Raw genomic sequence first — 25,271 nt, 5'->3', positions numbered from 1 at the left:
TCTCCTGGCAATTGCCAAGCTCAAACACATCCATCTGACCAGAAACATATTATTTCTTCAGTGAATTTTTGAATAAGCATTAAGGTGTGTACACACAGCAGATACTGCCGTGAGATGCGAGTACCGATGCGATCAGATCGCATCGGTACTCGCATCTCACGGCATGCCAGAGGGGCACAATTTACACTATATGGTGCAGATCTGCACTATATAGTGTTGCCTGCCCTCTCTATCTGGCTGCTGATATGCGCTCACACAGGAGCGCGCATCGGCAGCACATCGGGCTCGGAAGCCCTAAAAAAGCATGCGATTTGGCTTCCGATGTTCCCTATATCGGGAACATCGGAAGCCAAATCTAACCGTGTGTACACACTATTAGCGCTATCTCCAGTTTCATAAAAAAATAACCATACAATCACTGTGACATAAAGTACGTAACTAATATAGTACTTCATAAACCCATATAGGGAAACTTTGACAGATCTGGAAACAAAATCTCTGTACTTGTGTATTATCAAGGTGCCCGCTACTCCATTTGTGTAGAGGGCTATTCAGGGTAGTGAAATTGCATCGCATTGCATTGCATGCCATATTGTATTGCATGCGATGCGATGCAATGCGATTTTCCTATGTAATGTATTCACTGCTCTGTGTCAGTGAATCCATTAAAAAGATAGGATGCGATAAAAAATCGCATCGCATCACATGCCATTATTATATGGCATGCAATGCGATGAGATATCGGTTCTGATGGAACCTAGAATAATGGCATTTAATGGTAAAATGACATATAATGTCATTTAATGCTATAGTACATTAAATGCCATTATAAGCGTCAAAATTGCATCGCTTGCCATACCATAACGGCATGCAATGCGATTTCACTACGTTTGCGTCTGTAGTAAATTTGGGCGCCGTGATAATACACAAGTACCAAATCTCCAAAACCCCAGAACAAATCAATGCTCAATGGGGATAATTGGAGAAAAATAGACAAAGATTGGTGCAATACTTCTTATAAGCATGAATCAATTCCACAAGGAAATGGGCGGTATTCAATGAGCCTGATTCGCCATGTTTTTATGGCGAATTTGTGCTGTTTGTCGAATTTCTGACTAAAACGGTGAATCACCCTATTCAATGACCACATGGCGAATACATTTCAAGGTTTTTTTCACCATGATTCACCGAGTAGCAATCGCTATCTTTTTATGGTGAAGTGGAATGTGAACTTTTAAAATAAAGTGTTTTGTTTTTTACATTTGGTGTCAAAAAATCAGGAATTTTATTCTGAGGAGGGGCATGCTATTTTTATTCATGTGCTGTAAGCACATGAATATATATTTAATTTAAAAAAAAAATTATTTTAAATTTTTTTTTTACACAGCAGCCAGCAGGGTGTTAGGTTTCGGGTGTGACCCCACCGCCGGGACTGCTGTTTAGGACAGCCACGGCCAAACCCTATACTACCTCTGTTGTACCCCCCAGGCTGGGTGACCGACTCCTGCAGGTGTTACTAGGCTTCGCCTGTAGCCGCCACGTTTGAATGGGTAGGTTAAGCCCACCCAAGCTCCGGTGCAGCCAGGTGTTATGAGAGGACAAGGAGCCGGGGACCCCCCTAGGGTACGGTCAAGAGGAAAGCTGACTGAGGGGCCTAACTGAAATTAACAAACGGCGACTTGCCGGGCCCTGGCTAACGCAACTAAGCGCCCGCGACCTGGTCGCCACAACCCGCGACAACCGTCGCCCAGGGAACCATACAAAATATAAGACACAATACCAAAGTATACAAAGAGCAGGAGGGACTGGAAAACCCCAGAAAAACTGGGAGACAAGGGGAGAGAATGAGTGGGAAGCAATGGACCTTCCCAACATAAATGACCTGCCAATGCGGCAGACAGAGAACACAGGTAATGAGTAAGGTAATGACAATAAAGAAGGTGTGAATGAAACTACCCCAAAGGGGCAACTCACGACACAGGAGGAACCAATGGAAGAGGAGACCACGAAGGAGCCGCTGGGAACAGCAGGGAAACGGACCGGAGAGCAGCAGACAGATAGGTCCAAACAGGAGCTATCACCGGCGAGGACTGCAGGGCTGGCTTCCTAGATAAGAAGGCTAGGAGCCAATGAGAATGGAGGCCTGAGTCCCGCCTGTCATAACGAGTCCTTTCCGACACCTGCGGCCTGTTGAATTTCGCGGCTTTTCCTCTCTGCCTAGCAGCGTCTGCCGTTGCTAAGCAACGGCGCTGCCGCGTCTCAGGCGCTGAGAGACGTGAGGAGGGAGGACGGGCGTCACGCTCCGACGCTGCGTCCTCCGGCGTCCCTGGTTGCTAGGCAACCGGACGTCAGAGCCGGAAGGACAGGCGGCTAAGCGTACATGCCGCTCTGTCCTTCCAGAAGCGCTCCCACGGCGCCTAACAGTACCCCCCCCTTGAGGAGGGGTTAAAGAACCCCGAAGCCTTGTTTTCTGAGGGAAATCCCGAAAGAAACTTGCTTTGAGGCGTGGGGCGTGCAGATCCCTATCGGGAACCCATGACCTCTCTTCCGGGCCGTATCCTTTCCAATGGACAAGGAAACATAAAGAACCTCGAGAGACCTTGCAATCCAAGATTTTTTCTACAAGAAATTCTGACTGTCCATGGACATTAACAGGTGGTTTACCCAGGTCTGCCTTTCGAGGAAATTTCCTAGACGTGAAAACGGGCTTGAGCAGAGAGGCATGAAAAGTATTGGCTATCTTTAAAGCCCTAGGAATTTGTAACCGAAAGGCTACAGGATTAACTCTCTTAACAATGGCAAATGGACCAATAAATTTTGGACCAAAGTTCCTTGTCGCAATCTGATGTTCCGAGTAGACAACCAGACTTTATCGCCTACTTTAAAGTTGCATGGTCGTCTTGACCGGTCAGAAAAAACTTTTTCCTGAAGAGCAGCCCTCTTAAGAGCGTCGTGTACTTCCTTCCAAATGACCTTTAAACGGGCAGTAGTGGAAGAGCGAACTACTGATCCCTCTGGAGCCAGAGCAGTGGCTTTAGGGTGAAAGCCATAATTGGCTACAAAAGGTGAAGTCCGGGTAGCCGAGTGATAGGAGTTGTTATATGCGAACTCGGCAACGGGGAGGAACTCCGACCAGTCATTCTGAGCTTTGGACACAAAAAGGCGCAGATATTGCTTCAAGGATTGATTAAGGCGTTCCGTCTGCCCATTGGATTGGGGATGATAAGCGGAAGTTAAACTCAACTTGATCTTTAATGCATTGCAAAAAAGTTTCCAAAACCGGGCAATAAACTGCGGACCTCGATCAGAAACTATATCGGTTGGAAGACCATGAAGTTTGAAAACATGAGCTAAAAACAATTTGGCCAACTTATTGGCTGATGGCAACTGGGGCAAAGGAACAAAGTGGGCCATCTTACTGAACCTGTCAATAATCACCCATACTACTCGAAAACCTGATGATAGGGGTAGGTCGACCACAAAATCCATGGCAATATGTGACCATGGTCTGGAGGGAATTGCCAAGGGGATAAGTTGTCCTGTGGGCGACACTCTGGGAATCTTGTGTCTAGCACAATCGGGACAAGACTGGATGTACTCCTTGGTATCTGGAACCATGCTCGGCCACCAGACGCATCGGGAGAGAAGATCAAGTGTCTTCTTGATGCCGAAATGCCCTGCAATCTGGCTGTCATGGAACTCCTCTAAGACCCGTTTTCTTAAGGACTGCGGCACAAATAAATGGCCGAGAGGCATCTGTCTAGGTGCCTGACCCTGGACCTGCAGAAGTAGATCCTTGAGGGTCTGAGTAATGCCAAAATGGATAATAGATGCCGGAAGAATGGGCCGAGGAGATTCCCGCAACCCTTGTTTGGGTAAGAAACTCCGAGACAATGCGTCTGCTCTTACATTTTTAGACCCGGGACGGTAAGAGATAATAAAGTTAAAACGTGTAAAGAATAATGCCCACCGGGCTTGTCGGGCATTCAGACGCTTTGCTGATTCCAGGTATTGTAAATTTTTGTGGTCTGTGATAACCAGAATCTGATGGTTGGCCCCTTCCAACCAATGCCTCCATTCTTCGAATGCCCATTTTATGGCCAACAATTCCCGGTTCCCGACGTCATAGTTCATCTCTGCAGTAGAGAATTTTCGAGACATGTAGGCGCAAGGAAAAAAAAATAAGGACTCAGGATCCTGTTGAGACAGGACTGCCCCTGCCCCTACCTCAGAAGCGTCGACTTCAACGACAAACGGTAGTTGGGGATCGGGATGTCTTAAAATGGGAGCGGACACAAAAGCTTGTTTTAAGGCCCGGAATGCCTCTTCTGCCTGGGGAGGCCACTGGGATGGATCTGCTTCCTTTTTTGTGAGCGCCACGATGGGAGCTACCACATCAGAAAAAGAGCGGATAAACCGCCTATAGTAATTTGCAAACCCTAAAAATCTTTGGACAGCCTTAAGGGTCGTGGGCTTGACCCAATCTAAAACTGCTTGCAGCTTTTTGGGTTCCATATAAAAGCCTTCCGAGGAAATCACGTATCCTAAAAAGGATACCTTAGTAACTTCGAATTCGCACTTCTCAGGCTTAGCAAAGAGACGATGTTCTCTAAGCCTTTGAAGAATTAACCTGACCTGATGGCGATGTTCTTCCAAGGAGCTGGAATAGATCTAAATGTCGTCTAAATAGACCACAGCGAAGAATCCCAAGAAATCTCTAAGGATGTCATTGATGAAATATTGGAAGACCGCTGGTGCGTTGGACAAGCCGAATGGCATTACGAGATATTCGTAGTGCCCTGTTTGGGTACTAAAGGCAGTCTTCCATTCGTCTCCCGCTTTTATGCGGACAAGGTTGTAGGCACCGCGCAGGTCGATCTTAGAAAAGATCTTAGCGGTGCGAAGCTGGTCAAACAACACAGATATTAATGGTAATGGATACGTGTTTTTTACCGTTATCTTGTTGAGTGCCCTGTAATCTATACAGGGTCTTAAGGAGCCATCCTTTTTGGAAACAAAAAAGAACCCTGCACTTAAGGGAGACTTTGAGGGCCGAATAAAGCCTTTAGCCAAATTTTCTTGAATATAGGTATTCATGGACTGCGTCTCAGGTCCAGACAAGGAATAAAGTCTGGCTTTGGGAAATTGTGCCTTGGGAATTAGCTCAATGGCGCAATCGTATGTGCGATGAGGGGGTAAGACCTCAGCTTCGCCTTTAGAAAAGACATCCTGGAAGTCAGCGTAGGCTGCTGGAATCCCCTCCACGGAAACCATTGCCCCGAGTATAGACTGCCCTAGGCAATGACTGGAGCAATGACTACTCCAACGAGTTATTTCCCCTGCCTGCCAGTCAATCTGTGGGTTATGAACCCGGAGCCAGGGGTGACCCAGAACGATCGGCACAGTGGCGCATGAGATAAGAAAGAAAGAAATCTTTTCTGTATGAAAAATGCCCACACGTAGGGAAACTGGCGGGGTCTGATGGCGGACCACTCCGTTGACCAACGGGCTGCCGTCCAGGCCTCGCATTATTACAGGTTTTTTCAGAGGGAGCAGGGGGATGGCCAGTCTTTCAGCCAGCTGAATATCTAGAAAATTCCCAGCTGCCCCGCTATCAATAAATGCAGTAACTGACATCTTCACCTCTATACCCTGAATTTCAGTAGGGACTAATAATGCATTGTGAGGGGAAATAAGAAGAGAACCAAAGTGAATCCCCTCTGCATTCACTTGGTTTTGGCGTTTCCCGACTTGTTGGGACAAGCGCGGAGGAAATGCCCTTTGCTCCCGCAATAAATGCATAAACCGGCATTCATCCGGCGAGCTCTCTCATCTGAGGTGATGCGGTAAGCACCAATTTGCATTGGTTCTTCTTCGTCCTCTGAGGGTACAAAGCCGAGGGAAGTAGGCCTCAAACTAGGTCCTCTCTCAGACCTGCGTTCCCTAAGACGCCGATCAATTTTAATCGATAACTCCATGAGTTTATCAAGGGATCCCGGGACGGGATACTGGATAAGGCTATCTTTAATGGCTTCAGAAAGCCCTAGCCTGAATTGGCTACGTAATGCCGGGTCATTCCAGCCACAGTCATTCGACCATCGTCGGAATTCAGTGCAATATGCTTCTGCAGGGTTCCGGCCCTGCCTGAGAGAGCGCAGATGACTCTCGGCAGACGCCTCTCTATCAGGGTCATCATATAGAAGTCCTAATGACTTAAAGAAAGCATCCACCGACGCTAAGGCGGGATTATCGGATTTTAACCCAAAAGCCCAAGTCTGGGGATCCCCCTGAAGCAAAGACATAATTAAACCAACTTGCTGTAATTCAGAGCCGGATGACCGGGGTCGCAGCTTGAAATAAAGCTTACAGCTTTCTCTAAAATTAAAGAAATCCTTCCGGTTACCCGAAAACCGGTCTGGAAGATTAATTTTGGGTTCTACCAGAACCGGCGGATTTCCTCGTACACCCTCCTCCTGGGTTTTCATCCTAAGAGATAAATTTTGAACCATCTGCGTTAAACCTTGTAATTGACTGGCAAATGCCTGAGCCTGACCCTCAGGAGTGGGATTCATCTTAATAACAGATCCACACCAGAGACAACAAAGATATACACACCCAAAATGCTATCTGTCCAGAAAACGGGAGAATAAGAAAGGGGAAGGGAGAGAGGGAAAAAAAAAAATCTTTTTTTTTTTTTGTATGGCCGGTGATAATGTTAGGTTTCGGGTGTGACCCCACCGCCGGGACTGCTGTTTAGGACAGCCACGGCCAAACCCTATACTACCTCTGTTGTACCCCCCAGGCTGGGTGACCGACTCCTGCAGGTGTTACTAGGCTTCGCCTGTAGCCGCCACGTTTGAATGGGTAGGTTAAGCCCACCCAAGCTCCGGTGCAGCCAGGTGTTATGAGAGGACAAGGAGCCGGGGACCCCCCTAGGGTACGGTCAAGAGGAAAGCTGACTGAGGGGCCTAACTGAAATTAACAAACGGCGACTTGCCGGGCCCTGGCTAACGCAACTAAGCGCCCGCGACCTGGTCGCCACAACCCGCGACAACCGTCGCCCAGGGAACCATACAAAATATAAGACACAATACCAAAGTATACAAAGAGCAGGAGGGACTGGAAAACCCCAGAAAAACTGGGAGACAAGGGGAGAGAATGAGTGGGAAGCAATGGACCTTCCCAACATAAATGACCTGCCAATGCGGCAGACAGAGAACACAGGTAATGAGTAAGGTAATGACAATAAAGAAGGTGTGAATGAAACTACCCCAAAGGGGCAACTCACGACACAGGAGGAACCAATGGAAGAGGAGACCACGAAGGAGCCGCTGGGAACAGCAGGGAAACGGACCGGAGAGCAGCAGACAGATAGGTCCAAACAGGAGCTATCACCGGCGAGGACTGCAGGGCTGGCTTCCTAGATAAGAAGGCTAGGAGCCAATGAGAATGGAGGCCTGAGTCCCGCCTGTCATAACGAGTCCTTTCCGACACCTGCGGCCTGTTGAATTTCGCGGCTTTTCCTCTCTGCCTAGCAGCGTCTGCCGTTGCTAAGCAACGGCGCTGCCGCGTCTCAGGCGCTGAGAGACGTGAGGAGGGAGGACGGGCGTCACGCTCCGACGCTGCGTCCTCCGGCGTCCCTGGTTGCTAGGCAACCGGACGTCAGAGCCGGAAGGACAGGCGGCTAAGCGTACATGCCGCTCTGTCCTTCCAGAAGCGCTCCCACGGCGCCTAACACAGGGGGCGCCGGAGCCGAGCCGCTCATTACATATTCATATATTCACTGCACCCGATCGTTACGATCGGGTATAGTAAATATACGCTCCCCTGCTGGCACCCCCGGGGGGCAGCCTGTGCTGCCTGGCACTCGGGGATCCCACCTACCCCCCACAAAGTTCTGGGGCAGGCAGAGAGACTACCATCTCTCGCCGGCTCCGGAACGTGGCGAATGTGCAGCGAATCCTAAAAAGGATTCGCTGCACCTCGCAGGTATTCTCATTGAATACCGCCCAATATCTGCTGGGCTATTCAGTTAACTTAAATTGTCCATAGATCTCAACTTGAAGGACTTTTTCAAAGACAAAACTTTAGAACCTGAGACAACTTCTAGAAACTAGGGACAAATATTTGTTTTCATGAGCCAAATGAAAACAAATATTTACTAATAAGAAATGCTCGCATACATAAGGTTTTGTTAAAACAGCTTGTATCGGGTGATAAAGGAGCAGCATGTATCTGCAGCGTGCTAACACAATTCATGTGGTAAGCAATCAGCATTCCGGCCTTAGCAGGAATCAGTCAGCACTGCGGCTCGTCCCGGTCAGCCGAATGGGTGATGATGTCTGTACGTCCTCCGTATAGGCCACGTCCAACACGTTTCATCATGCAAATGGCCGTCCTCAGGGGGTGTGTCCATTTTGATATTTAGTACTCTTATATAGGCAGTGATACAAGGCTCAAACCAAATGCCAGTAATTAATAGCTAATTTCTTATTAGAGCAATCAAAGCGAACGTAAATACTAAAAAGTGCTTTATACGGTACTCTTTACCTAGCACGGCACCCATCGCGGGCATTGAATGCACTAAAAAATCGGGTGCGACGCGACCGACGCGATGCCCGCGATTTCCCCATAGGGAACAATGTTAAATGTCTCAATTGACCCGATTTTTCTGTTCAATGCCTCAATTGACCCGATTTTTCCATAGGAAACAATGTTAAATGGCCCACAGAGGCCAAATAGGCACCCTAAAGTGTGAAATGGCCCACACAATTGTTAACGCCACCCCACGATCAACGTGAACCCGAAGCGTGGCGAGCGCAGCAAGCCCGCGAGGGGCGGCGGTACGCGTCCTACGACCTTTTCATACCCCCACTATCCACGTCGGCGTGGAGTTGAGAATAGATTAGTGTGGCGAGTGCAGCGAGCCACCGAGCCCGAAGCGTGGCGAGGGAACGCGGATACCTGTGAAGCCCGCGAAGGGACGCGTTTACCTGTGAAGGTATCCGCGTCCCCTCGTGGGCATCGCTGCGCTCGGCACGCTTCGGGCTCGGTGGCTCGCTGCGCTCGCCACACTATTCTATTCTCAACTCCACGCCGACGTGGATAGTGGGGGTATGAAAAGGTCGTAGGACGCGTACCGCCGCCGCTCGCCGCGCTTCGGGTTCACGTTGATCGTGGGGTGGCGTTAACAATTGTGGGGGCCATTTCACACTTCAGGGTGGCTATTTGGCCTCTGTGGGCCATTTTAACATTGTTTCCTATGGAAAAATCGGGTCAATTGAGGCATTGAACAGTAAAATCGGGTCAATTGAGAAATTTAACATTGATCCCTATGGGAAATCGCGGGCATCGCGTCGGTTGCGTCGCACCCGATTTTTAGTGCATTCAAAGCCAGCAATTTTTTTACCTGCGATGCCCACGATCAAAATCGTGGGCGCCGTGCGAGGTAAAGAGTACCCTTTATACTTATAACATTCATATTCCCTTAAAAAATACTACATTAATTAATACAAAAATGAATTCTTAAAAAAAAAAAAACTATTTTTGGGACATACAATCATATTATTGTATACCTAATGTCATGGCATCGCACACCCTATAAAATCGCATGCGATCGCATGTGATTTTGCTGGACATGCGATGCTATGCCATGCGATATAGTGGGGTACAATGGCCATAGGAAAAATGACATTTAAAAAATACAAAAATAAAAAAACAATAAAAACCACATCAAATCGCATTGCATACCGCTATAATGGCCCATGCGATGTAATTTCCCTACGGTGCCTTACGTAGGAAATCTGGGCGCCGTGCTAGGAAACAAGTACCAAAAAAACACATACAGTAGAGTCTCATAAATATATATAAGAAAAACTTTCCTATTTTTGGTAAAATAGAAAAAAAGAAAAAAAGTATAATGATTATTATCAATTCAAATTAAATCAATTCGGTATACGGACACAAGGCAAGGAAAGTATAATGGACCAGACAGCAAATATACCTGTTTAAACAAGGGAAGCAGCACCACCTATGCATCAGAGTGTCGGTGTCCGTCGACCCACTGTAGAAGATGTCCAAGGAGTACAGCTCAACAACATGAACCCGTCAGTGGCTCAACAGAAAACCGGCACACCTTAATGCAAAAACATCCCTCATTCATTCGAGCGGGTGACAAAGTCCCCAATGTGTATATCCAAAATGTTTAACGGATACTCCGTTTTTTACATATATCACCCCCTCTATCATCAAGGGTGACTTGTTCAGTTGCGTTAAAGCTAAAATGATCCAAGTTTGATGCACAACATGCAAAGAAATGTCTCGGCACACTGTGGTGCGGTATGTTATTACCAGTGACGTGCGGTGGTGGCTGTGAACAGAGAGGCACTGTCACAGCCACCACTGCACCCCCCCGGACGCTGCTGACACCAGACCACATCGTCGCCCCCCCCCCCCCATCGATAAACGTCCCCTGCACCCACCGACAGCAGTCTTACATTGTATGTACAGTGCGACCCGGGATTGAAGCCGTCTCTGTGCGGGTACTCACTGAAGTGACCGCAGCTCTCCTTGATGCCTGGTCCGTGCCCCGTGGCATGGCTTGCAGAACAGATGCGCGACTCTGCGGCTGTAGTTTTGTACTGCTGCTGTCCCACTCCAGTTTATCCTCTCCGGGACTAGCTGCTATCTTGAAAAAAAATGGCAGTCAGTGCGAAAGTCCTCTTCGAGCACTGCTGCCTGTGCCCAATCCCATTGGCTACAGTGACAGGGGCGAGCTTTCATATTGGCTGAAAGCATATCCCCTGTCACTTAGGCACTTATAACGGTGCCGCTTTCAATGGTTTTTTAATGGGCTTTTACAGCGTGCTGCTTGTTCCTGCCCCCTTCCCACCCCCTGCTTCCAGCTTTTGTAATGGGAAGCAGGAGGCACCGCTTTTGATGCCTCCAAATTTAATTGAAACATTATACAACAATGGGAATGATTAAATTAATATAAAGAAGATACTTAAGTATCTTCTTTGTATTATTTTAATCATTAATGACAGGGGAGGCACTGCCTCCCCTGACTGCACGTCCCTGGTTATTACGGATTTTACGTGTATGCCCTATTATGCGTATCTTCAATAAACGTTTGGTCTTCCCAATATAGCGTTTCCCACAGCTGCATTCTAAGAGATAAATAATGTTGTTTGATACATTTATATTTTAATATCCCATGTTTTCATATTGATCTTTCGCAGCAAAAAGGTTAAAGGGCCTGGTGATAATATGTGCAAAGTGCTTAATTTAGGTATAATGTGAATAACACTAGCAATCTATTGGTGGTTAGCAAATTTCATAAGAATGTAACCCAGCCATCATTTTAAAATGACCCTAAATTGATTTTGAGTAGAGCAATATAGCATAATTCAATAGTATAATACAAATTTATGAGATAAAATAGATTAAAGAAATACTTTTAGACATGGATTTAATTGCATCTTTCTTTTCAGGGCACAGAAGAAGAAACTGGGCCTCTTATACGAACATCCTAATTCATTTAGATGTCAATCATCTAAAATATCAACCATGCAAACTAAGTACTGTCACTCAAACTGAAAATGTAAATTGAGTTTGTGTAAGAAGAAGAACAGACAGACACCCAACAGAAGATGATGTGATCCTGTGTGATGCTGATAACCGCATACCCTCACGTCACTGCATTGCCTTTCCAACTGTGTTGTTAAATCCCCAATATAAAACAAGCACATTTATAATGGATACATTATTTTTTGCAAACTACAACTCTCATATTATTTTTTTGTGATAATATGCAACAATGCAAGGGAATACCCTGCCACTAAAGGCTCATATTATGGTTTATTAGGTGGCATTTATTTTCTCAGTAGCCGATTTCTCAGGAAGTTTTACCAGTGTACACCATGTTGCATTGTTGCACCCCTTTCAGGAAAGTATTATGTGGTGACCATGATCTTAAATGGAGTGCCCCTTGTGATCTTACAGTACATACAAATGAAGCTGATCTCCCAGCTGTTGTCATACTACAACCATGGATGCTGATACTGATCATTGCATGTGAATTTGCATCCAATATACTGTATATAGTCACAGTGCAGAGTTTTATCACATTTACAGATGCAGATTTGTATAAATACCTGGAAATCTGGAACTCCATTCCCATCTTATCTTTCATTTCAATTCAATTCATGACTTTGATATCTAGGTGGAAAATTACTAAAATGGGAGTTCTATTTCACATGGGATGTTGCTATGGGCAACAAAACAGAATCTACTTATTTATTTAGCACCTTTTAGAAGATAATAGTGTCTCAATTGGTTGCCCCTAGCAACATCCCAGCTGAAATAGAACTCCTATTTTAGTAAATGTCCCCCTAGTCTGTACAACTGTCATTTATACTCCTTTCAGACATACGACAAAATCCCTGGATTTTTCACGTGCGCGCGCACAATCCCAGGACTAGCGTATGCCTGAATGGCTCTACCCGGGATTTTAATCGTCTAAAATCCCGGGTCCTGCGCACCTGCAATGGACCCGGGATTTTTAAAAACCCGGGATTGAACCGGGTCTAAAATCCCAGGTAGTATATCTAAAGGGGTATAAAAGTTATATTTTGCTCAATAGCTGTAAGTAAATTTATACCCCTTTCAGAAAGAAAACAAAATTGCCGTGTGAAGTAGTTCCACCCGGTAATTTTGTGAATAACATAGGTCCTTTTTCTGTGTGAAAGGGCACACCCATGTCGTGAATCCCATGTCTCCGATCCTGGAATTGACCAGGGTCAAGGACACGGGATTCATGACCCTGGTTGACCCTTTCACACAGAAGAAATACCCGTGTCATTCATCAAATTACCGGGTAGAAATTTTCAACCCGGTAATTTGTTCTTCTGTGTGAAGGGGGGTCAGGCTGCTCCCGGCAAAATGACACAGCATTTGAAATGCCGTGTATTTGATGGGATTTTCAGAGTTTTCTGTCTGAAAGGGGTATAACAAAGCTCTAAAGGAACCAAAAGTTGCTGCAGGTTTACTTATTTGAAAGTAATACATTCACAAATAAGACAGAGTTCCTGTGTGGAATGCAGTGCTGCAATATTAAATACATTGGACTTTTTCCTACAGCATTGGCCTAAGCCCGTGTAGTTTCCTAAAATAAGTATACATGAACTAACTGTTGGCAAAAAGTCACACTGAGAAATAAAACAGGCATTTTAATTTCTACTATGTAAGAAAACTACAGCATACTATAGGGTAGGGGTTCTCAAACTCGGTTCTCACCCCTCAGGTGCATTCATTACTCAATGACACGTTTTAAAAGATCCAAAGGTAGAGCTAATTATTCTGTGGGGGGACCTGCAAAACATGCACTGTGTCTGAGGACCGAGTTTGAGAACCTGCACTATAGGGCATCTGTTAGTTGTAAGTAAATAATTAGAACTAGAAGAAAATAAAAAGTGAGTTGAAAACATGGAGTAAATACTCACAATCCCTGGGAAGTAGCGATGCATCTAAAAACATAAGTATGGGTATTTCATAGGTTTGAGAAAACAATGTGGTATCCTCCAACTAAAGAATATATTACATGTGCCTTAAGATAGTGGCTAGTAAATAGTAGTCCAGTGCTGTAGAAATAACATGGGTTGGGCTGTTGAGGTTATATGATCCCTCACTGAGATGAGACTTTGTTTTCTCCTGCACTATTGACAAACCACTCTGTTATGCACAGTCACTGGTATGGCTGAATGATTGGTGTTGCGTATAATGTGTGCTTTGTTGTAGCACCTTGTTGTCGGTACAGTAATGGGGCCTACACATGGGGCGATATGCCGCTGAGTGATCTGTCAGGGCCAGTGTTCTCCGGCAATTATATATTTATCCAGCATGCTGGATATTGATTGCCAGGCTATTGCGACAAGTGGGGCCGTGCATCGCTATCGCAATGTCCCCTACACACACACAGCGAGGTAGGGGCATTTGAGCGATCTACAGTATTTAAATTAAGTAATATCACTCAGAAAATGGCCTGAACTCTCTACGTGTGTAGGTCCCATTACACAGCAGAATAACCTGTAAAGATAGGAACTAATGATCAGTGTAGAGAACTACTTTGCTTTTTCTAAACTTTGTTAAGTATGTTTTGCTTAATTTTGGAAACATGGGAGAATAAATATTAATATAATTATTAAGTATAATCCATCTGCACAAACCTGAAATCCATATCTGCCAATACATTGTGTATTATTGGGCATGCCCTAGTGGCATTGGGCCTAATTCAAAACTGAGAATTGCTGTGTGAATTAGCACAGCAGCCGACTATCGATAGACTGCGCATGCGTCTGGCCCGCAAAGCGTTTGCACAACGTGGTTTAGGTGATTTACAGGAAGCTGGTGTTTGAGGGTGGTCACCAACTGTTTACTGGGCGTGTTGAAAAAAATGCTAGTGTGCCCAAGCATTTTAGGTGAGGGTGTGCGACTTCAGATCCGGCCTTGATCAGGCTGATTTCATCGCAGCCGCGGAGTAATTCCAGAGTTACTGCGAACAGTGGTGACCAGTGGGGAAATCATTCGATGGTGAGTGGCTTACAAATGATTTTGGGAATATTTGCCATGCGATTGGCTCTGAATCAGGCCCATTGTCCTGACTCCAGTTGCATGAACCCCTCTATGAGAAGATTATCTGCCATGAATAATGATGGCTACATGCACTACAATTTCTGCCAGCTAATCAGGTCCATCAAGATGGAACATTCAGGTGTTTGTTCTGATAGAATAGGTATGACATAGCTTTGTCCCATCTGCATTCCAGGATGAGATGCTACATGTGTATGTCCTTCCAATAAAATTGAATAAGTTGTCCAGCATTGGTGGTAGTGTTGTTCTACAAGAGACCTCTTACTTGTCTCCTAAGCCAGATTGTGACAGCTATGTCTCGAAGATTGAAGACCATATTCATTGTATTAACGTCAGTTAATATTAGTACATTTAAATGTGTTATTTGTGTTACCTAGCATATCCTGGATATAAGCACACATCACACTGAGATACAAGTGATCAGATCAGTAGTGTGATCTACCTGTCAGTAACATAATGGGAGTGGAGCAATGCCAGGGGCGTGGAACAGGGGTCCGACAGTCGGGATCCCGACAGTCATTAGCCCGACGTGGGGATCCAGACTGTCCGGACTCAGACAGCATGGTAAGCGCAACTAAGCCCCTCACTACGCTCGCCACCTATTCTATTCTCCATCTATGGGAGTCGTGGACCCCCACAAGGGAAAATAGCAGGTGGCCGTCGGGAACCCGGCTGTCTGTTTTGACAGTCGGGATCCCGACGTCGGGTAAATGCCTGTTGGGACCCCGACTGTCGGGCCCCCGTCCAGCACCCCAATGCCAGGAGCACTGCTGTGTCAGCAAGCAGCTAGAGTACAGTACAGTTTTCTTAGTAAGTTAGTATAACTGTATTCCAGTTCTGCTACAAATACCGTAGATGTTTATATCGTCAAAACATGGCACATTCACATAATCTACGAGCACACTAATATAAAAAGTTTTGTGGCTACAGATAACATGTTTCATATACTATTAGTTGCATTGAGTGTTTAGGCTAACTGAAATGTGCTTCCATTAGTAACAGTTCCCACAGTGTGATATAATTTTATTTTAATTTGTTTCAAATATCAAAGAAGACTATGGGGTCAAGGTAATAGACTGTGATTTGAAGACATCAGTGGAGCCAGATGCTTTAAAGGGACAAACAAAATGTGTCTTTTAAATGATTGCCACTATAAGATATCAGGCAAACTTGCCAGGAATTTGCTGATGACTACAAGTCACAGGCTATTACATTTACCTCCATATCTATTGTACTTATCCCATTGCTGTTTTCTACAATGTTATCTGACCTTTCTGATACAATATTAACTATTAGTTGTATTAGATACTGTTGTATGTATGGCACATGACTTACACAAGATAAATAAACCATTTGGCCACTATGTGTTTTCTTTTATTTGCAATATAGGGGGACATTTACCAAAATGGATTCGTAGAAAAAAGGTGTATTCGTAGGGAGAAATACACCTTTTTTTTACGAATTTGTATTTTCGGGATTTACAATCCCAAAAATACAACAATTCGTAGTCCTAAAGATGGAACATTCGTATTTGTATTTACAAATACGAATGTCTACACCATCGATAGGATACGACAGAAATCACCATTCAAAAGAATGGTGGTTTCTGATTTACTAAGCAGCTGTACTGATAATACAGCTGCTTAGTGGTGTAAAACACCCACGCAAATACGACAGGAAAATAGAACACCATTTTCCTGTTCTATTTGCGTTTTAGCCTGCACGGATCAGTCAGATCCGTGCAGGCTTCAGTGTAAAAAAAATAGAAAAATTAAATAAATAAAAAAAAAACGGCGTGGGGTCCCCCCCACAGCCGAAACCAGCACCAGGCTGACAGAGCCTGGAGCCGGTAATTAAAAATCAGGGAACCCGCTCCTGCTCTGGGGCTGGTTCCCAAAATACGGGGGACAAAATGACTAGGGGTCCCCCGTATTTTAAGAACCAGCCCCAGGCAAAACCAGCCAGCAGGGTAATGCCACAGCCGGGGGGAGACTTTTTATGCAAGTCCCCCCGGCCAAAGCATTAACCCTACCGACCAGTCAGCCTGGCCAGGGGCCCTGGGGGAGTGGGGACCCCCCCCCCAATAAAGGGTTCCCCCCCTCCAGGACTTACCTGACCAGGCTGAAGCCTGGTGCTGTCCTCGATGCCCCTAGGCGGTGGGCGTCAAGCTGATAGCGGTGTAAAAAATAGAACAAACGATTGTTTTTTACTGTGGCACTACAAGTGCCAGCAAGCCTCCCCAGCAAGCTGGGACTTGGAGAACCACAAGTCCCAGCCTGCTGGGCATTAAAGGGCCCGCTGGGTCTTGTAGTGCCACAGTAAAAAAAATAGTTAAATAAAACACACTGACACCCATTTTAAATAAAAGTTTAATACACACATTACACACATACTGATACTTACCTATCTTGATCCCGTTGGTAGGTCGCTGGCTCCGGTGTCGGCGGCTCCGTGTCGGCGGCTCCGGGGATGGCGTCCTGTCCGAGGATAATCCATGTTGGACCTGTGGAAGGAAATCCTACTCACCCAGGTCCTGCATGGATGGTCTTCTTTCTTCATCTGTCGACATCCAGGTCTTCTGACAGCTGCTGGCGACTTCCAGCAGCTGTCGGCATCTTCCGCGACGCTCCCCGGCTTTCAGAGCTGGAGAGAACCTTCCTCTTCGGCGTCTGGGCTCAGAATGAATTCTGGCCAATCAGGAGCCGCCTAGCCGCCTAGCGGCCAATCAGGAAAGACCTGGATGTCGACAGATGAAGAAAGAAGACCATCCATGGTGGACCTGGGTGAATAGGATTTCCTTCCACAGGTCCAACATGGATTATCCTCGGACAGGACGCCATCCCCGGAGCCGCCGACACGGAGCCGCCGACACGGAGCCGCCGACACCGGAGCCAGCGACCTACCAACGGGATCAAGATAGGTAAGTATCAGTATGTGTGTAATGTGTGTATTAAACTTTTATTTAAAATGGGTGTCAGTGTGTTTTATTTAACTATTTTTTTTACTGTGGCACTACAAGACCCAGCGGGCCCTTTAATGCCCAGCAGGCTGGGACTTGTGGTTCTCCAAGTCCCAGCTTGCTGGGGAGGCTTGCTGGCACTTGTAGTGCCACAGTAAAAAACAATCGTTTGTTCTATTTTTTACACCGCTATCAGCTCGATGCCCACCGCCCAGGGGCATCGAGGACAGCACCAGGCTTCAGCCTGGTCAGGTAAGTCCTGGAGGGGGGGGGACCCCTTTATTGGGGGGGTCCCCACTCCCCCAGGGCCCCTGGCCAGGCTGACTGGTCGGTAGGGTTAATGCTTTGGCCGGGGGGACTTGCATAAAAAGTCTCCCCCCAGCTGTGGCATTACCCTGCTGGCTGGTTTTGCCTGGGGCTGGTTCTTAAAATACGGGGGACCCCTAGTCATTTTGTCCCCCGTATTTTGGGAACCAGCCCCAGAGCAGGAGCCTGGGGCTGATTGTTAAAAATCAGGGAACCCCTATTTGTCGGGTTCCCTGATTTTTAATTACCGGCTCCAGGCTCTGTCAGCCAGGTGCTGGTTTCGGCTGTGGGGGGGGACCCCACGCCGTTTTTTTTTTTTTTTTATTTAATTTTTTTTTTACACCTTGCAGCCTGCACGGATCTGACTGATCCGTGCAGACTGCCTACAAATAATTTGTATTAGCAGCCGTATATACGGCTGCTAATACGAATTCCTACGACATCGGAGGGTTACAAAGCAGTCGTATATGACTGCTTTGTAAGTCCCCCTCCGGAACACGACTTTGCATACGACTGAAACAGTCGTATGCAGTCGTAGGGAAAATACTAATATGAAAAACTAGGTTTTTCATATTAGTAAATTTCCCCCATAATATCTCAATCTGAATATGAAACACTTGATTACCATAACACAGTGTTTCCCAAACTGGGTGCCTCGGGGCACTTGCAGGTGTGCCCTAGGTTGGTAGTCCAGGACCAATGCAAATTTGTTATGCATGTAATCGAGAGCCGGTGTTTGTGGTTTCGGTACTGCTTTCCTAGCACGGCGCCCGTCTCATTGATTGTATGCCTTAAGTTTAAGGTACTTAAGGCATACAATTAATGCGATGGACCCGATTTTTTAATCTCATGGAACTTATGCATCCATGAGATGCATGAGATAAAAAAATTGGGTACTTGTGTATTATAACGGCGCCCGATTTCATCTAAATCGCATCCGATTTATCAGCCAATTTGCGGCCGATTTGATCTGCGATGCGAATATGCGTCCGATTTTCGGCCGATTTTTGGCCATTTCCTGCTGATTTGCATGTTACTCCATCCTTGCACACCCCCAGGTACTATGCGATGGTATGCGATGTGATTTTCTGGAAAATGCCCCTGATTGTACAATTAAATATCGCATAGCAACGCATGCCAACAAGTGGCATGCGATGCGATTCGCAATGTTAAATGCACCCCCATTATTAATGCCACCCCCACTATCAACGGCAACCCGAAGCGTAGCGAGCCTGCGAGGGGCGGCGGTACGCGTCCTCCGACCTTTTCATACCCCAACTATCCACGTCGGCATGGAGTTGATTTTAGATAGTGTGGCGAGGGGACGCGGATTACTTTACATGTATTCTGCGTCCGCTCGCCACGCTTTTGGCCCGCTGCGCTCGCCATACTATCTAAAGTCATCTCCGCGCCGACGTGGATAGTGGGGGTATGAAAAGGTCGGAGGACGCGTACCGCCGCCCCTCGCGGACTCGCTATGCTCACCTCGCTTCGGGTTGGCGTTGATAGTGGGGGTGGCGTTAACAATGACGGTGCATTTAACATTGTAAGCACCCATCAGGGTGATTGTACAATTACAAATCGAATCGCTTCACATGCATCGCATGGCATGCATCACATGCCACTATATTGCATGCGATGCAATACGATGGAAATCGGGGGGGTGCAAGGTGTGCAATGATGGAACAGCATGCAAATTGGACGGAAAAAGTGAAAAATCGGCCGCAAATTCGCATCCGATTTTTCCATGCGATTTGCGGCCGATTTATATAATATCAACTCCCCGCCGACGTGGATAGTGGGGGTATGAAAAGGTCGGAGGACGCGTACCGCCGCCCCTCGCGGGCTCGCTGCGCTCGCCACGCTTCGGGTTGGCGTCAATAGTGGTGTGGCATTAACAATGGAGGGGCCATTTCACCCATGAGGGGGGGTTAGCAATTAAAATTGGGGTTTGGGGGGCTTTTTACATTGATTCCAATGTAAAAATCTCGTTGATCGCGTCGATTGCATCATCTCATGCATCTTATGCCGCACATGAGATGCATGAGATATCAGCCCCACACATACAATCTAGATCGTGGGCGCCGTGCTAGGAAAGCAGTACCGTGGTTTCCAATCATTAAATATGTGGACCACCCTAAGGATGAAATATAAACACAATTCACTTAATTTAATACATTTTTTTTTTCTGAATTTTTTCGATTCCAAACATATGGCCTAGAGGTGTTGTCAAAATGTTGTGATACTCTAGGACACCGTGATTCAAAAGTTGGGGACCACTGGCATAACACACTCCAATTTATTATAATTGCTAATACTGCAAGTGTAATAAAAAAAGTCTAAACAATTAATGTTTGTCATGCAAATAAAGAGGTTTTGTAGTTTTGTTGCGTTTCACTTTTTTGGGACTGAGGGCATAATTCTGAGTTGGGAAAAGAAGTAAAGCTTGGTACACACTTCCGATACAGTGCATCCAGAAAGTATTCACAGCGCTTCCATTTTTCCACATTTTGTTATGTTGCAGACTTATTTCAAAATGGAATACATTTTTTCCCCTCAAAATTCTACATACAATACGCCATATGCTTATTGGGACCTTCAAATGAGCAGATATGTTTCTGTACCCTTCCCCAGAAACAGTGCCTCAAAACAATCCTGTCATGGAGGTCTACAGACAATCCCTTTGAGTTCATGCTTGGTTTGTGCTCTGACATGCACTGTCACGTGTGGGGACTTATACTGGAATTTACCACAGGTGGACTCCAATTAAGCTGTAGGAACATCTCAAGGATGATCATTGGAAACAGAATGCACCTGAGCTCAATTTTGAGATTCATGGCAAACGCTGTAAATACTAATGTACATGTGATTTCTTTGTTTTTTTATTTTTAATTGTGTGTAGAATTTTGAGGGAAAAAAATGAATTTATACCTTTCTGAAATAAGGCTATAACATAAGAAGTTAACAAAGTGAAGCGCTGTGAATACTTTCCTGATGCACTGTATATATATCGGCTGCTCATTTAAGCTGATATATGGTTGCATCGTGCTATGTGCCACTGCAGACTGCCTGTACATTTGTGCAGGATGTGCTAGTGACTGACATCACATCAATGATTGTTCCAGACAAAAAATTACTTGCTTTTTACATTTTCTTTACTTACAAATCTGCATTAGGCCTTCTTCTTCAGCAAAAGCCCCATACACACTAGACGACTTTTGAAAAGATCTTGATTATTTTGGCCTTTCTGACCAATATCTTTAAAAAAACATAATCATTTAGGGCAGGGTGTTCTAACATCCGCAGCCCTGTGTCACCGGCCACCTCTAACATATGCGGTCATTAAAGCAAGGGACAGCTCTTGCGATAAGAGCTGTCCCTTGCGCTACGGCATCGGTGCTAGACTTCAGGGTCTGTGACCCGGGAGTCCATCTGTGCATGTGCAGAGCACAGCGCCGGCCGCAGGGCATGCTGGGAGGGATCCATTGGCGTGCGGTGGGTAAGGCAGGTGAGGCACAGCCTTTCCTGTCATACTAACGTATATGCCGGAGTTTTGGGTTTATAAAGTATGTTAAAAATACAAAGAATATATTTAAAAAATCTTATTTTTATTATTCTAATAATTTTTATAGTCAAAACTCTGGAGTAAAAAGTCTATGGCAGGTGAGGCAGTGCCTCACCTGGCTACTTGTTCTGTACATCTCTTATCAAAACTCAGTGAATCTCCAGCAGTGTATACTGCTGCACATGTGTATAATGCCGGCATGTATCCCATGGCTCATATATTGTGTGCAAATCTGGCTCTGGTACTTGTCAGGGACTCCTCATCCATTTACCTCAGCGCACGTCCTGATCCGTGACAGATCCCTCACACAGTGCTGCGGTAAGAAGCCCACAGGCTTCTGCAGGGAATTGCCAACTTTTGCTGGCGATTCCCTCCGCAGCACTGCCACTGCGGAGGAGCAATAGAGCATCCAAAAATGCAGTAAAAACCCAGATAACGGGGTTTTTACCACATTTCTGTGTTAGAGAATCGCCCCCCTAGTTTGTATTCTCAATATTGTTAATGATGTGTGATCCCAGGCATCGTTAACAAACTCCCAATGACCCCCTGTAATGTAGTCTGTACAGTGCTTTAGAATCAGGCCATAGGGAAGACAATTCCAAATGGTGTCCTCAAGGCACAGTATAGTTACAGTACTAAAAATATCCATAGCCGAGCACAGATGGATAAATCAAATTGACTGAGGTTCTAATTAAGTCACCTGTGCCCAATCATGGATATACTTAAAACCTGGACCATTAAGCTGGGTGCACACTTACAGATTTGTCTGTCTAATCAACAAAAATCTGGTAATGTATGGGGGCAAATAACAATTGACTATTTAATCCTAACAGGGCTGGATTTGTCACTAGGCCCATGAGGCAAAGGCCTAGGGGCGGCACCTACTACGGCCCGCAGCTGCTGGACTCTTTTGCACTCTGCAGCACCGCAGACTGACGCATGGAGGAGGCTGTGGAGCACCTTGCTGACGTACTCATGTTGGTGCCGTAAGTGCGGCGTTGCTGTGTGCGCTTCGGGGCTGCTTCTGCTCCAGGTGACCGGCCCCTCCCTCCTTTGATCTGACCTTCATGTAGCCCGGTGACTTAAGGTAGTATGCTTGATGAAGATGCCCCAAAAGTCATCGTAATGTTGCAATAAAATGCACAACAAATAATTTATGGAGTGCCGCAAATCTCTCTCTTTTTCTCTCTCTATATATATGGTGGGGGTGGCCAAAAATGAGGTGACTAGGGATGGCCTGACTCCTAAATCCACCCCTGATCCTAAACATTGGAAAAACAATAATTGGCGTTAATACACATTGCATAACTCTGTGTAATTTAACAAGTTTATCTGAACAATTGTTTATGTCCATTTCCCAGCATTTGGGAGCAAATGGTTGATTGTCTTTTGCACCCATACATTATCAGATTTTTGTTCCCGCCAGATAGATTGGACAGATACATCTTAGGGCCACATATACCTCCCATATGTTGATAATACTGGTAATACAACGGGATGCGGTCATTCGTCAGACTGCATTTAGGTCTACAGTCATTAGGTCGACCCCACTAGGTCGACTGGCAGGAAGGTCGACCTGACTTAAGGTCGACATGGGCCAAGGTCGACATGACTTAAGGTCGAATTTGCATAAAGGTCGACATGAGGAAGGTCGACTGGTCATATGGTCGACATGGGTTTTTCACTGTTTTTTGAGCCGACATGTGCCGACAGGCGGTATTTCATGCCCTACCATCCACTAGGGCATGGTGGGAGAATAAAATAGTGTGCCGATTCTCATTGCCAACTGTGTCCATGTCGACTGTGTCGACATTCGGATCAAAAAACAGTGAAAAACCCATGTCGACCTTATGACCAGTCGACCTTCCTCATGTCGACCTTTATGCAAATTCGACCTTAAGTCATGTCGACCTTAAGTCAGGTCGACCTTCCTGCCAGTCGACCTAGTGGGGTCGACCTAATGACTGTAGACCTAAATGCAGTCTGACGAATGATCCCATTCCCTTTTTGAACACTATTCGTGTATATGTTTCTGTCTATGTTTGTGATTTTAACCCTTACTATTTCACTGGTCTTGTGTTTTCCCTAAGTATACCAAAAGGGAATATTAACTTATCCTTAATTAAAGTCAAGTTTTAAACCTATCTAATAGCACATCCCCGATAACAGTCCCTTCTCCCTCTTTGTATCATGTTTACTCTTTGACTGTTGGGAACAGCAGCCCCTATGTTGATACAATTTGGGGTCTCTTCAGAATTATTTGGTGTGCAGGTTTGCTACATGCTCCCTAGAGGGGCAACACACTTCTGCAAATCGCTACCTTGCAAGAATTCCCTTTCCAAATCAGTATTGGCATAATTTTCCTGATTATGGATATAATCATGAAGATATCTTAATTGTGCTGCTTGGGAGTCCCAAATACGTTAGGAAAATTCAACCACATATATCTATTTTTATAAAAAATGGTCCCTGTTGTTAGAAAATAGTTCTATCGCTCGTGGGTGTGCTGTCATGTTACAAAGTAAGCAGGTAGCAGGTAGTTGAACACACAGTCTTCAGTATCATATGATTGAGCTTGAATAAGAATCACACTGTTGTTTGCGCAATAAAATACTTTCTCCCTGACACTCTCTCCCTCTCCTGGACACTTCCTCTGTCTGACAACCTATCTCTGCCTGACACTTCATCTCTGCCAATCTTTCTAACCAAGTTCTAGTCACGCCACTGTGTCTCTTTTCAGTTCCCTATCTGTGACTTTATTTATCTGTATGACTGTGCAAGGACTGTGGGCCAGGTGCACTTAGCTTCAAAAGTGATAAAATGGAGAGTGATAAACAACCAACCAATCAGCTCCTGCCTGACATTTTTCAAACACATTCTCTGACATGGCAGGTAGGTTTGTCACTCTCAATTTTATTTCTTTTGAAGCTTAGTGCATCTGGCCCTGAGACTATAACTTTCAGCATCTATAGATACATTTATACCACCTGGTGTGACTTTACATGCCATCATCTGTCACACCACCAAAGCCATAACACGAGTCTGGGAACTTGTCTCAGATACCATGTGTTATCACCTCCAGGGGCGAATTTAGGGGTCAGGCCGCCCCTAGGCAAAACATTTTTGTGTCTGCCCCCCCTCCCATTTTAATGTAATCATATATGTATATACATTGTTATTTATATATTTAATTAAAATTTAACTGAGTGTAGCCCACCTCAATATTTTTTTAAGCACTCTAGACTGCTCGCTGTATGGAGGACCCGGAGGGAGGGAGGCACTTATTAGTACAGTGATTAGCACAGTGTCTCTGGCAGTCTCTCTCACACTCTGACTGACTGAGCGCAGGGAGGAACTGTGCGCCGCTCTGCTCAGCTGCTGGATACACAGCAGCCAATAGACTGTGTGTGTGTGTATAGAGTAGCCAATGGGCGGGAGTCGGCAGCAGTGAGCCTGAGCCATTTCCGGACGCGCAGGGGGACCAACGGACCCAGCCACTAAGTGGTGATGTAATGTGCATGGCAGAGTGGGTGGGCAGTGGCGGGTGACGAGCGGCGCTGCCGCCAACATATGTTAATTCATGTCTGCAGCGGCGACGCTCGTCACTTGCCGCTGCCCACCCGCTGTGCCATGCTGCTATTTAACAGAATGTCAGCCTGCCTGCCGCCCTTAATTGGTGCCGCCCTGAGGCCGGTGCCTCACGGGCCTAGGCACAAATCCGGCCCTGATCACCTGTGAATGGGTCATTTACCGCAATGTAGAAATGGGCTATAATTAGATAGCCCGATAATA

At 45.9% G+C, this 25,271-nt stretch overlaps 1 protein-coding gene across 1 annotated transcript in view; it reads left to right on the top strand.

Annotated features, from left to right (window-relative positions):
• The window catches only part of SCARB2 (scavenger receptor class B member 2), an 80,435-nt gene extending 64,423 nt beyond the window's left edge, over nucleotides 1–16,012 (top strand). Inside the window, exon 12 of the mRNA XM_083177862.1 lies at nucleotides 11,493–16,012. Within this exon, the coding sequence (XP_083033988.1) occupies nucleotides 11,493–11,534 (42 nt within the window). The 3' untranslated portion in view covers nucleotides 11,535–16,012. The remainder of the gene's footprint in view (nucleotides 1–11,492) is intronic.
• Nucleotides 16,013–25,271: the final 9,259 nt, after the last annotated feature.

The sequence above is a fragment of the Crinia signifera genome, chromosome 1 (assembly GCF_055691185.1).
Source record: "Crinia signifera chromosome 1, ASM5569118v1, whole genome shotgun sequence".
Classification (NCBI taxonomy): domain Eukaryota; kingdom Metazoa; phylum Chordata; class Amphibia; order Anura; family Myobatrachidae; genus Crinia; species Crinia signifera.
The sequence above is the reverse complement of the archived record's forward strand: the minus strand, read 5'-3'. Positions and strand labels throughout refer to the sequence as shown.